Genomic DNA, 12,045 nt, shown 5'->3' with positions numbered 1-12,045 from the left:
AATGCTTATCCGGTAAAGTTATATAATTTATAAATATATAGAACGCTTCCATCTTGATTTTTGCTTTCATGATATAGTGGCTGTTATTAGGTAGATAAATGATGTTCCACTTTCCCCATAGACCCTTACTGATACTACTCAGTAACTGTATAAACAATCTGGGTGACAGGATTGAATGCATCGTCACCAAGTTTGTGGATAATACCAAACGTAGAGGACAGCAAATAAGCCACAAAGAAGAGCCACTGTTCAGAGAGACCTATGCAGCAAGAATTGTGTGAAGTTTAACAGAAGTAAATGTGTCTTAAACATGAGAGAGAAAATGCCAAGAGCAATGTAGGCTGAAGTCTGACTGTTTGCATTGTAGCTCTGCTGAAAAGAACATAGTCTTTGTGTACAGCAAGCTAAACTTGGGTCAACAGCATATCCTTGCAGCAGCGAAGGTAAACTGTGTCCTGGGCTGCATCAGCAAGAACACAGGCAGCAGATTAAGGGATGTGATTATCCCCCTTTACTTGTCTCTTGTTAAGGCACACCTGGAATACTGTGTCCAGTTTCGGTGCCCTCAGTTCAAGAGAGAGATTGAAAAACTGGCAACAGACCTGTGAAGGGACATCTCCACCAAGATGATTAGAGAATTCTCAATATACTAAGAAAGATTGAAGGGATTGGGATTTTTCAGTCTAGAGAGAAGGCTCACGGTAGATCTAATTGCAATCTTCCAGTACCTAAAAGGGCAGTTGTAGAGAAGATGGAGCTGCTGTCGTCACAAGGATGCTTGTTGACAGGTGAAAAGCCTATGAGGAGAAATTGCTTTGAGGAAAAGTTGTCTGGCTGTAGGGACTGAGGAGGAGGAATCTTCACTGTGACACCATGTGAACATTGAGATATATTGCCCAGAGAACTGGTAGAATTTCCCTCACTGGAAGTTTTCAAGATTCTACTTGACAAGGCTCTGAATAACCCTGGATAAAGCCCTGCTTTCAACAGAAGGTTGGAGCACGTGATCTCTAGAGGATCTCTAGGCTTCTGTGCAGTTTGTTTTTTCTCTGGAGTCCGATGTCTTGATCAGTTCTGATAAAAAGAACATATTTATGAAAAGAATGACTGGCTACCTAGAGTTGGCATTACATGGCCTTGATTAGAGAAGGTGGGTCTTATCAAAGTGTGTAAGTACCTGATGGGAAGAACTTTTTTACCATGAGAGTGACTGAACACTGGAACAGATTGCCGAGAGGGTATGGAGTCTCCATCCTTGAAGATGCTTACGACCTGACTGGACGAGGTCATGAGGATCTTGCTCTAGTTGACCCTTTTTTTGAACAGAGAAGTTGGACCAGATGATCTCCAGAGATTCTATGAAAAGAATTCTTTTCAAATTTTAAGGAAAATGCAAGATTGTATTGCTGTCTATGTAAGTCAGCTTTTAAATTTGGATGAACTGCTATGATAAATGGATGAAAGGTAAGGTAAGTGTGCTGCAGGGTTGAAAAGGGCAGTGATTCAGGTTGCAAAGCTTCTAGTATGACGTTTCTAGAACCTTTAGGTGGATTTATTATTCACTAGACAGAAAACAGAGTTCAGAGATGTGAGTGGTAGGAAAAAAAACGGCAGAAAATTGTGCTTCCGCCTGAACTGAATTCTTGGTGTTCTAGTGTTTTGTACCAGAGACATCTTTTTAAATGCTTTCAGTGAAGTTCCGGTAGAATACAACTCAATTCTACTCTGCACACTCTTGTCAGAGTGCCTGGGCATCTTGAGTGTCTTTTTCAGAACTATTTTTATTAAGGTTGCTGAAGGTTTAACTCCGCCTTGTTGAATTACTTCTGTTTTAACTGTAATTTCCCTCTGTTAAAAGATAAACAAAACTTCTTTGTGAACTTTTTATAGCCTGTCAGAAGTTCTTGAGGCTTCTACTGTCAGTATTTCTTGAGTTCTAGCTGTACATTTGTAGGTGTATGAATATTATTGAATTTCTGTATTTCTGCCTTTCAGCAAGAGCACTTGTTATAAAGAGGATTATCTTGTGCTATAGTTGTATATATCAAAATACAGAGGCTTCTGTGAGCTGCATCTTGGCTTTACTTTGTTTTTTTAAAAACTTTTAAAATTCTGAAGAATTCTGAAGAGAATACACCTGCTAGTCTTACTGTTATTATACACGGGGTTTTTTTTCACCTTGATACTTGCTTGCAGAAAGTGTTTTTAAAGAGGCATCCAAATTACATTTAGATTTGTGATAGCTAAAACCACAGATATCTTTATCACCGGCGTTGAAATTGGTATTTTATTTCTGTGTATATCTTGTTTATGTATAGTATAGTATGTGTTGTGTGATTACATTGAGAGCTATTTGTCTAAATAAATCATTCTATCACATGTTCTTTCTCAGGTGTATTCACTGTATTGAGATAAACACATTATCAAAGTCGGGCTGTCAAATTAGGAAATGCCAGGCAATGAGTTTCTCAAGTAAACTGAATTCTTCCCCTTTGTGGATGTGTTTTGTGGATCTTCATTTATACTTCCTCTGGGATACTCAGGTCTCATTTTGTAAACTCTAAGGACAGAAATCATGGAATAAAATAACTTTTTGTGTTACTTTGAAGAACCAAGAAACCTTCATTGAGCAATTCCAGGTTCTTGTTACAGTACGCCTAATCCACCTCTGTACTAAGTGTCCTTGTCTGTTCTTTTTGTGTGTGTTCCTTACTGCTGTTCACAGATGAGTAATAAGGCAAATAGGACTTTCTCTCAGTCACTCACTGAATGGATTGAAGACTAAAGATTAGAACTTGGCTGCCTTATTTTTTCATCTCTAGTGTCTAGAAAAAAAATAGTTGACATCTGAGAGCATAACTCAAATTTACTTATTAGGTATAGTTGTTCTCATTGAAATGTGATTCTGTGAAATAAAAGATGATGTCTGTTTAGTTAAGGATTGTGATCATACATCCTTGTTATCTAACTGACTTCAATTAGCATAAGCAATCATATAATAAAAAAAGAAAAAAAAAACTTTTTTTTTTGCCTTGGATACCCTTCAGGAGTTCTTAAAAGTGTGTTTGGTGGGAAATTAGAATAGTGATATATGAGTGATGTTAATGTAATGCAGACACCTCATTCCTAGTTTTAACATGCCTTACAAAACTTATTTATAGTTAGTGTGCTGGCTAAAACAACCACACAAGGACAGAATATTTTAATTTTTTATGCAGTTTATCACAGACAATTAATCTAGGAGAATACAGAAATATCTGGAGAATGCATTATTTTTAAAGGAATTTTGTAGTGTAGTATTACCTGACACTGTACTTAGAGAGGAGGCAACCCCCAATCAATATTTTATGGCCTTGCTAGAGCTACTCTAACTAGACTTTCAGACTGGTTTAGCTCAGAGAACTTGGTCACCATAGAGAGGATTTTTCTAAAAAAAAATCAACAGCACAAAGACAATATATACTTAAAATGTATCCAGTAACAAAGCAGGTTAGTTAGCTGCTATTGTATCAGAAGCACAGAGAGTTATTTTAGCTTACATTTCCAATTTGCAAAAATTAATTAGAGAGTATTTATTTTGTATGTGCAGAAAATGGTACGTTACTTCAAGGAAATTCGTATTATGGTAGCTAAATTGACTTACTGCATCTATTCCTAGAGAACTAATTTACAGGTAAAACTTAATCAACATTTTTTAAAAGAAGTCTTTCCTCTTCCAACTTCATATTAATTTCTCTCTTAAGGCAAATTTCCAAAATTCTGTAAGCAATCTTGCACGACTCTATCAGTTCTTATCTCTTGTGCCACTTTCCCTTCAATTGGAGGGAAGACTGAGAATCCCATTCCTTCCTCTGTGCTGAAAGGGATTACCATCTTTTTGTTCTAAAGAGAATGAAATAAATCATCAGATAAATCTGTCACTGGTTTACCAGCCAGTTTGTGGAAAGATTTCTTTGTCTTATTACCATTCCTATAATGACAGATTGAAAATTTCTCTCAAGTTGTCACTGTAGTTCTATTACGATTATGCTATGTGAGTATTAGTTATCCTTCTACAGAAGTAATTAAGTTCTTGGTGAAGATGATGCACTTGTGACAGTGTGGAGGTAGGGAGAAATTAGTTCATCCTAGATTTATAGCAATAAAAACAGAGGAAATGCTACAATTTACACACTGAGTGCTTTTCGTAAAGAGCTCATTGCTGTCATGTTTGAAATGTAACTGAACTGGCAGAAGCTCGTGTACGTATTGCCCTGCTGTGCCTGCTGTTTCTTAACTTCCAGCTCCCCAGAACTTCATTTTGCTGAGCTCTGTTTATAATAAAGCATTATCTAGACGGCTGAGTTGATAACAGAGTTCTCAGTTGGTTTAAGTTTTTGCAAGTTTAAAAAACAAAACAAAACAAAAAACCCCACCAAAACTCAAAGATACTCTCATTTTTTTTTGATTGAATATGCTAAAATTTAACTAGATCTTTTGACTTCAGCCTTCAAAGTTATCTTGTGGATTTTTACTAAAGGAGAGAGGACACTGAAGGCCTTTATTCATCTATCTCTGGTTTGGTGTATAACTAAAATTTCTCAGGAGAATGAGGCTTATATAATCATATTACATTCCTTTCTTTATCAAAGTTGCTGGGTAAAGTAGAAAGCTACCTATTGTGTTACATGTGGTTAAAAATGGCTATTGCATGCACCAGATGTTAAGCTTTTACATATTTCCTAAAAATAGGTGCTTAACTACAGAGCCTGAACAGCTCAATTTATGCTTTTGCTTAAGGGAGGAATGAAATACATGCTTAACCTTTTGTATACACCAGAAAATCAATTTTCTGTTCATTTTTCTTTTCTGTGAATTCTCTGATAGGTACTGATAAGAAAGAGCACTGCAGGCAGTTTAAGTGAGGACATAGTTCTGGGGCTCGTGGAATTACTGCTGTTTCCTAACATAGCATAGCAACAGCCAGGTGAGGGTAGGGGCTAGATTTTACCTTTTTCCCCCTCCTCACCAGAAGAAAGAACAGAGAAGTTGACCAAGTTCGCATCAATTTTGGGGACATTAAAGATAGCAAAGTACCTTTGTTGTAACAGAGCTGATGTTTCAGGTGACTTTTCACTTTCTTTCATGTGGCCATGAATAATTTGTTACTTGAATCTTGTCAATGGCAGATGGCAAACTGCTCCTATCAGTCTGCCATACAGGTCAGCAAAGGATGTTCATTAATATCACAGACTCCAGAGTTCAAGTCTGTATTTTGATCTGTTGTGTTGCAGGCAAATATAGCTTGAATGATTCTAGAGGAAAGGTAAAAATAGGATCATTTTGGAGAAGGATGTTGTGTCAGCATTTGGAACTGGTGTATTTGGAGAAATGTGTCATTTTACAGTGGAATTAATATCATCCATCTGGATTGTTAGTTTCAATTTTTGTCTTTTTATTTATTTATTTATTTTTTTTTTTAGATCTCAGGATACCCATGGACCTGAACTGATACTACCTGCCAGTATTGAATTCAGGGAAAGCTGTGAGTAAATTGTGAAGTTGTAACACTAACCTGTTGTCATGTTTTTCTGTAGTGTAATATTTCAGCCAGTTTGAAAACTTAAGGATAACTTAAGTAAACATAGAAAAGAATAATGAGTAAACGGATGATAGCTTATCCAGTAATGTATTTTGTTGGAGAGGATGAACAGACACTTTGGGTATTGAAGCAGATTCATGCATATCTAATTCTAATCGCTTCTCAATTCTTTATCTTCAGATATTCAAATTTAACTGTGAAAAAATATCCCATCTCCTCAACAATACATTGAATTCATTCTCTTCTATACAGTTCTCTGTGCCTTGGATTATAGACTACATCTTGGTTAAAATCTGTTTAATATAAAATCTGATTAAATTTGCATTTAGAATTTTATTTTTTGTTATCTTAGTCCTTGGGTTTTTTTTTAAGGTCTCAGATCTGGTAGAAAAATACAATACTAGCCATTGTCTAGGCTTCAGATCTTTGAAACTAAATAGATTTGTGAGCAAGCAAAGAGAGATTTTTATTAGTATAAAATTCCCTGTAATGAGGGAGCTTTATAGGAGTAGAATGGACAAGAGCAAACCTGCATTTTCCTGTTCCCTTGAAGATGCAAATTTTTAGCAAAGAGATAGGAAGCAGTACAGAAATGTTTCCTGATGATCAGATCTTCTAGCTTTATATAGAAATGTGTTGTTATTGTGCCTAAGGAACTGTAGTACATAATAAACAACTTAGAGTTCCAATTCCTGTAAGTTGCACCCCTCTCCATGTCTCTTCCTCCAAAAAGAAACCTTCTATGCCTCAAGTTATTAGATTGCTTTATTTCTTTTTTTTTCTGTCTTTGGCTTTATGACGTGTTTTTTTTCTCTTTCTCTACAGCTGAAGATGCCTTCTTATCTGCCATTATAAATTACACAAATAGCTCGACAGTTCATTTTAAGCTGTCACCTACATATGTTTTGTATATGACATGTCGGTATGTATTGTCAAGCCAGTACAGACCTGACATCACTCCTACTGAGCGCACTCACAAAGTCATTGCAATAGTCAACAAGATGGTGAACATGATGGAAGGAGTTATACAGGTGAGTTTCTCTGCAAAAACATGTCAAAAGAATGAAATGCATCTTGTTAGAGTATCTGGTAACCTTTTTAATATTTTTCTTGGTGTTTAACCAACTATTGTTAAGGGTCAGACTAATACCTGCATTGGTTGCCCATATGAAGGTTTGCTTTTGTGTCAATGAATAATGTGAGTGGTAAGAAACTCCTGAGCAGTGTGGGAGGTTAAGGAGGGACTGTTGCTCGGAAGATATGTGTTCTGACAAGAAGTTACTCTTCTGTTCTCTAGCAGGTAAGGTCTTTGCAAGCATTTCTGGCTGTGAGCTCTTGTAAAACAAGTTGGATGTGTTAAAGAATATCATATAGGCAGCAGTTGTTTGCGCTGATCAATGCTTGAAGGGAATATATTAAAAATAAACATTACTTGTAAAAGTAACAGGATGAAAATTTAAAACTTCTCTAACCAAAAAAATGGTAATAAAACTGGACTTTTTTAACCAACCTGACAGAATTGCTTTACAAAGAGCAACAGAATTTCTCAAATGTTCCAACATCATCTATGTAGTCTGATGCTATTGCTGTTATATGTGCAAGACTTCTACAGAAGCACCGGGGAGTTCTGTTTTGTGTAGGAATGCAGGATAAGATCCACTGGGTTGTCTGTGAAATCAGACAATACCTTGCATTGTGTAACTGTTGATAAAATGTAATGGTTATTTTCTGAAAAAGGAGTGCTAGTTCAGGTATCCTCATTAATTATTGTAACTTCTTTGTCTGCAGTTTTTTCCTCAGAGGAAAAATTGAAATATATTTCTATATTTATTAAAACACATAGTTTGCAAAAGGTACTGCCGTAGTAGCCTGTATAGAGCAAGAACCCTGCTGTGCTATGCACTGTACAAGCATAACAAACACATCAGTCCTGCTTGAGAGAATTTACGATGCAAGTGTTACACAACAGGTTGTTTAAGGGAGTAGAGGAAAGAAAAGAACAAGAGAGTGGCATGAAAGTCACAGCAAACAAAAACTGTTCAGCTTTTGTTCAAGTTTTGCAAAGATTTAAGTGAAGTTTTCAGTAGGGAGAATGTTATAATTAGACAGGTCTGTAAACAGTTACAGCAAACTCCTGCCTTTCACAAGAAAGAATGGGAGAATGCCAGTGTTTAATACAGTTTACAGTAAGAAAACAAAGACTAGCCTTTTGTGTACGTTCTGAAGCTGAGGAGAGGCTTGAAAGTTGGTTTGAATGTGAAGTGAAGAACCTAATACATTGCTTTGAGTCTTGATGCCATAGTAAATGGATATTTTATAAAATTGAAGTGGTATCAGAAGTTAAATATTCAGGTTCTGCTATTAAAAATAAAATCTGACTGTGGAAGAGCAAATTTGTTAAAGTCAGAGAGGAGACTGTAGCAGTAGTGGAGAACATGAAATGCGAAGAGCCAGAACATAAACAATAAGTAAGTCTATTATTCTATGAATTTAGTTGTGAGAATGGAAAGGAAACAATGAAAGGGTAGACTTTAAATATAACCTGGACGTTACAGGGCTGAATCAAAGAAAGTCAGTTGGTTTGTATAACTAATGTAAACTAGTAACAATGAACCCAAAAGGACTTGAGGTGACAGAGACTGGTACAGTGGGAAAGCAAAGAAAGATGTTATCTAGTTGCAAGAAATAAACTGTTGAAAGTTGGAGGTTGAAAAAAAACTAGGAGGAGATTCTTCCAAATGTCATGCTGAAGAAGCTGGAGGAAAGGGAGAATTACAAATGTGATGAAAGGGTAGAAATTCAGTGAATTTGAAGGTTAATAGGCTGGAGACAAATAATTGCATCAATTCTAAAGCTTGACCAGGAAAATGTCATTAGCTTGGACCTGTCTTAGTGTAGTATAAACAGTATTAGCTAAGTCGAATTACTTAATCTAAGCTGTAGAATGAGTGGTTATATTGATGACTGTTACAGTTAAACTAGCATGTAATAATTCACTGTATTACAATAGCTTTTTTTTGTGTGTCTGGACTGTAAAGCATGCCTGCTCTTAAAGGAATCTGAGGGTATGAAAGATAGAGAAGTCACGTGGGAGGCAAGGGGAGAGAGGCACCCAAAACAGAAGTAGAAGAAGGTGCAGAAACTCTTGTGCTGTACTGTGGGAGTAAAATAAATTGTTTAGATCCTCATTTTGCCTGCCTAGATTGTAAGGAGACTTCATAGCTTTCTGAAGTTGCTCAGGAAGTACTTGCTAACAAATTAAGTCTGTGACCTTCTGTAATCTTTGCATTAGTATATGCAAATATTATAGAAGACTTCATATGAGATAAGGATAAAATTGAAGAGAGCTATGAGGAGGCTCAGTGCTTTCAAGAAAAATCTAGGAATAGAAACTTAATTCATATAAAAGAGCCATTTTTTTTTTTTTTTGTATCCTGATCCTTTTTTCAAATCATTCTATGACATTTCTGATCCTCTGCAAATTTTAACATTTGTTTGTAGAAGGAGCATCTCCTTTCTGTGCCAACACATCTTCAGTCAGTTCAGAGTGCCTTGGTTGGAAAGTGGGAAGAGACAAAAAAGCAGTGGCAACTTGGTTTTTTTTGAGCTCTAACTAGTATTATAATAGTAACAGCAAATGACATGTCAAATTTTTTTGCATCTAAGATCCCTGTGTTGCAGGTGGGGGAGTGTAGTCTAAATAGAAAGCCAAAAAGAGTTAAGTAAGAGCTCGGTTTTAAATAATCAGACAAATGTATCTGATGGAGCTTTTTGTTTTCTTAACTCAGTGTAGCTTTTATGTACCAATGTTTAAGCAGCTTAGTATTTAATTTGACTCTCTTTTGTTGTTTAAAACTATCTTTTTGTTCTTTAATTGAAAAGCCATGTATTAAATATATTCTAGGTGGGTTTTGTTTGTTTGTTTTTTTTTTTTTCCTGGTGGTGACTTTCTATCCCGCTTTGTGTTTGTTTGTACATTGTCTTCATTGCAGCAGTGTAGGCAAATAGCTCCCTGGATCTGTTACTTGTATGAGTAGTTACCCCTTTGCCTGCAAGAAGTTCTGCGGGGTTTCTGTGGTGCACTGAGCATGGAATAACCAACTAGTCTGGGATGCCAACTGGTAAAGGGCATTCCCTGAATTAATTGTGACATCTGGGCACTTCGGTTCTTAGCTGTTGTGCTACTAGCCTATTAGCAGAATTCATTTATTAAAAGGGGCTCAGCTGCATTGTAGCTACCGATTAATGCATCTGTGTATAACTGTGAGCGTAAGTGTTGTACCTTCATATTTAGTGTTTGATTTCTAAAGCTATCATGATTGTTCACAAGTTTCTTTCTTCTATTCTGTTTGATTTCCTTCGTCCGTTTTTCTCCAGGAGGTAGACCAGGTTGATCAGGTAGGATATATTGCTGGGAACTGATCCTAGCTATGTTGGCTTAGCTCAGTTTCTCATGCTGCTTCCATATCAAAATACAATACTCAAACAGCTGGACTTGACCGGTTCATAACACTCATTCAGCAACTGGAACATGCAGTACTAAAATCCTTTTTTGACTTTGCAACTTTTACGGCATTCCATAATTTCTGCTTAACGCACTTCAATGTGGATATGAAATGACCAAAGTTCTTTTTCTTCCCTTTATTTTCTTTTTTTGTTGTTTGTGGTTCCTATTCTTTGGATTTCATCTGAGGTTGCCTGGCCTGGCATTTGTGGTCGGGAGATGGTGAGATAGATCAGTACTTGATACTGAATCACCTGGTGTCAAAAGCCAGTGAGCGCAGTATCAGGGTGGCAGTGGGCAGTAGTGAACATGCGCTTGAATGTGCACAGATTACCAGATACTGCATTCCGCTAAGCTCTTAGCGCTATGTAAGTAGATGCTTATGCCGTGGCTTTATTGATATGGCTATTGGCAATTTAGCAGAATTTTGTATGTTCAGTGAATGTGTTAAAATTGAACTTAACCAGTTACAGCAATTGCAATATTACACATAAACATTTTGCAAATATCTGGTATCTGAGATATGTTTGGTGAAATGGGGAAAGGTACTGGTCTATCTTTTGGAGCCTTTTTAAGCTGCCATGCTTTATAGAAAACTATTTCCACATGTTATTTCTTGCTTCTTTCTACTTGCAGAAACAGAAGAATATTGCTGGGGCACTTGCCTTTTGGATGGCAAATGCGTCTGAATTACTGAATTTCATAAAGCAAGACCGAGATCTCAGCCGAATTACTGTGGATGCGCAAGATGTTTTGGCACACTTGGTTCAGATGGCATTCAAGTAAGGTTATCAAACTTCTGTTTCACTTAACATATTCTAAAAACCAGAGAAACAAATTTTAGACATAGCAATAATGCCTTTTGTATATTTTTAAATATCTGACAGGAGGACTTATAAGAGAGGCTAGACTTACTTCTTTAGACAGATATTTAGATTTATGAGTATGGGTCACTGGGCTCTGCAAGAAGTTTCACGTGTTAGCTGTTCTTGTGATAGCTGAGACTGCAAATGAAAATTTTAGGGAACTATTTCTTTAATTTAGTTTGTGTTGATTGCTTTCTCTTAATTTAAGGTTTTTATGGAGATGTGAGCAAAGGTTATTTTTGCTGTTAATATACAAATACATAAGCTTAAATATTTGTAGGTCTCTAAAGTAATTAACCTTACACTCTTTAAGGGCTTCTAATTATATTAAGAATCTGCTCCTTTTATAACTCTTATAAATAGCAATTTGCACAGTGGGGTTTTATGCACAATTAAAAACATAATGACAGGTTTTGGCCTGGAGTAAAATCAACCTATGCTAGTCAACTCGGGCAATTGCAGTACTGGTTAAAAGAAAAATTGAATGTAGTGTCCAATGGGAAGAGAAGTCCTCCAAGGAAAGGGTCCTCAAACAAAAATAACAACATTGAATGAGCACAGTACTAATCAACAATAAAGGCTTGACTTGTGTACATATTAAGATTTCCCCTCCCCTGCCCTAAGCCAGTATTGAACAAGTTTTTCTCAGCAAATTTGTGCCTCTGAAACTAATGTTTAGAGAAGTGCCAGTGTACCTTGGGAGACTCATACCTGGCCTTCCCCCACTTGTAGGGTGTCTGTTTTAAATACAGTCTTTCATATTTCTGTGATAGCATGGAATATCATCTTTCCTCTTCTTATACTGTAACAGGATTGTGAGACCTAACCATGCTTAGCTGTTTAGCTTTAAGGGGGGCTGTATTGCTCTAAAGAGCAGCATATAGTATGTGAATGTGGTTTGTAAAATCTTGTCATTGCTTTCTGGACTTTTGAAAGGTGTCAGTGAAGCACCAAACCACTTTGTGTGTACTCCCACATATTTTTTTTTTTTTTCCTGTTGGTGAATTGTGGGAAAATAGGGTATAGCAAGTAGCTATTCAGACGAAGTTTTTCAATTTTTTTTTTTTTTTTTAGCACCTCTAAATTACTAACTG

General features: G+C 36.4%; 1 protein-coding gene across 20 annotated transcripts in view; it reads left to right on the top strand.

The window, feature by feature from the left end:
- The window catches only part of AFDN (afadin, adherens junction formation factor), a 127,062-nt gene that overhangs the window by 59,065 nt on the left and 55,952 nt on the right, over window positions 1-12,045 (top strand). For 13 of the 20 annotated variants that reach the window (XM_086743855.1, XM_086743848.1, XM_086743856.1 and 10 more), the window contains 4 exons: window positions 5,463-5,524; window positions 6,407-6,612; window positions 9,959-9,979; window positions 10,722-10,867. In XM_086743855.1, the coding sequence (XP_086599981.1) occupies window positions 5,463-5,524; window positions 6,407-6,612; window positions 9,959-9,979; window positions 10,722-10,867 (435 nt within the window). The remainder of the gene's footprint in view (window positions 1-5,462; window positions 5,525-6,406; window positions 6,613-9,958; window positions 9,980-10,721; window positions 10,868-12,045) is intronic. The other 7 variants (XM_086743861.1, XM_086743860.1, XM_086743852.1 and 4 more) reach the window with 1 other exon arrangement.

This window comes from Chlamydotis macqueenii, chromosome 3 (assembly GCF_036417535.1).
Source record: "Chlamydotis macqueenii isolate bChlMac1 chromosome 3, bChlMac1.mat, whole genome shotgun sequence".
Lineage (NCBI taxonomy): Eukaryota > Metazoa > Chordata > Aves > Otidiformes > Otididae > Chlamydotis > Chlamydotis macqueenii.
The sequence above is the reverse complement of the archived record's forward strand: the minus strand, read 5'-3'. Positions and strand labels throughout refer to the sequence as shown.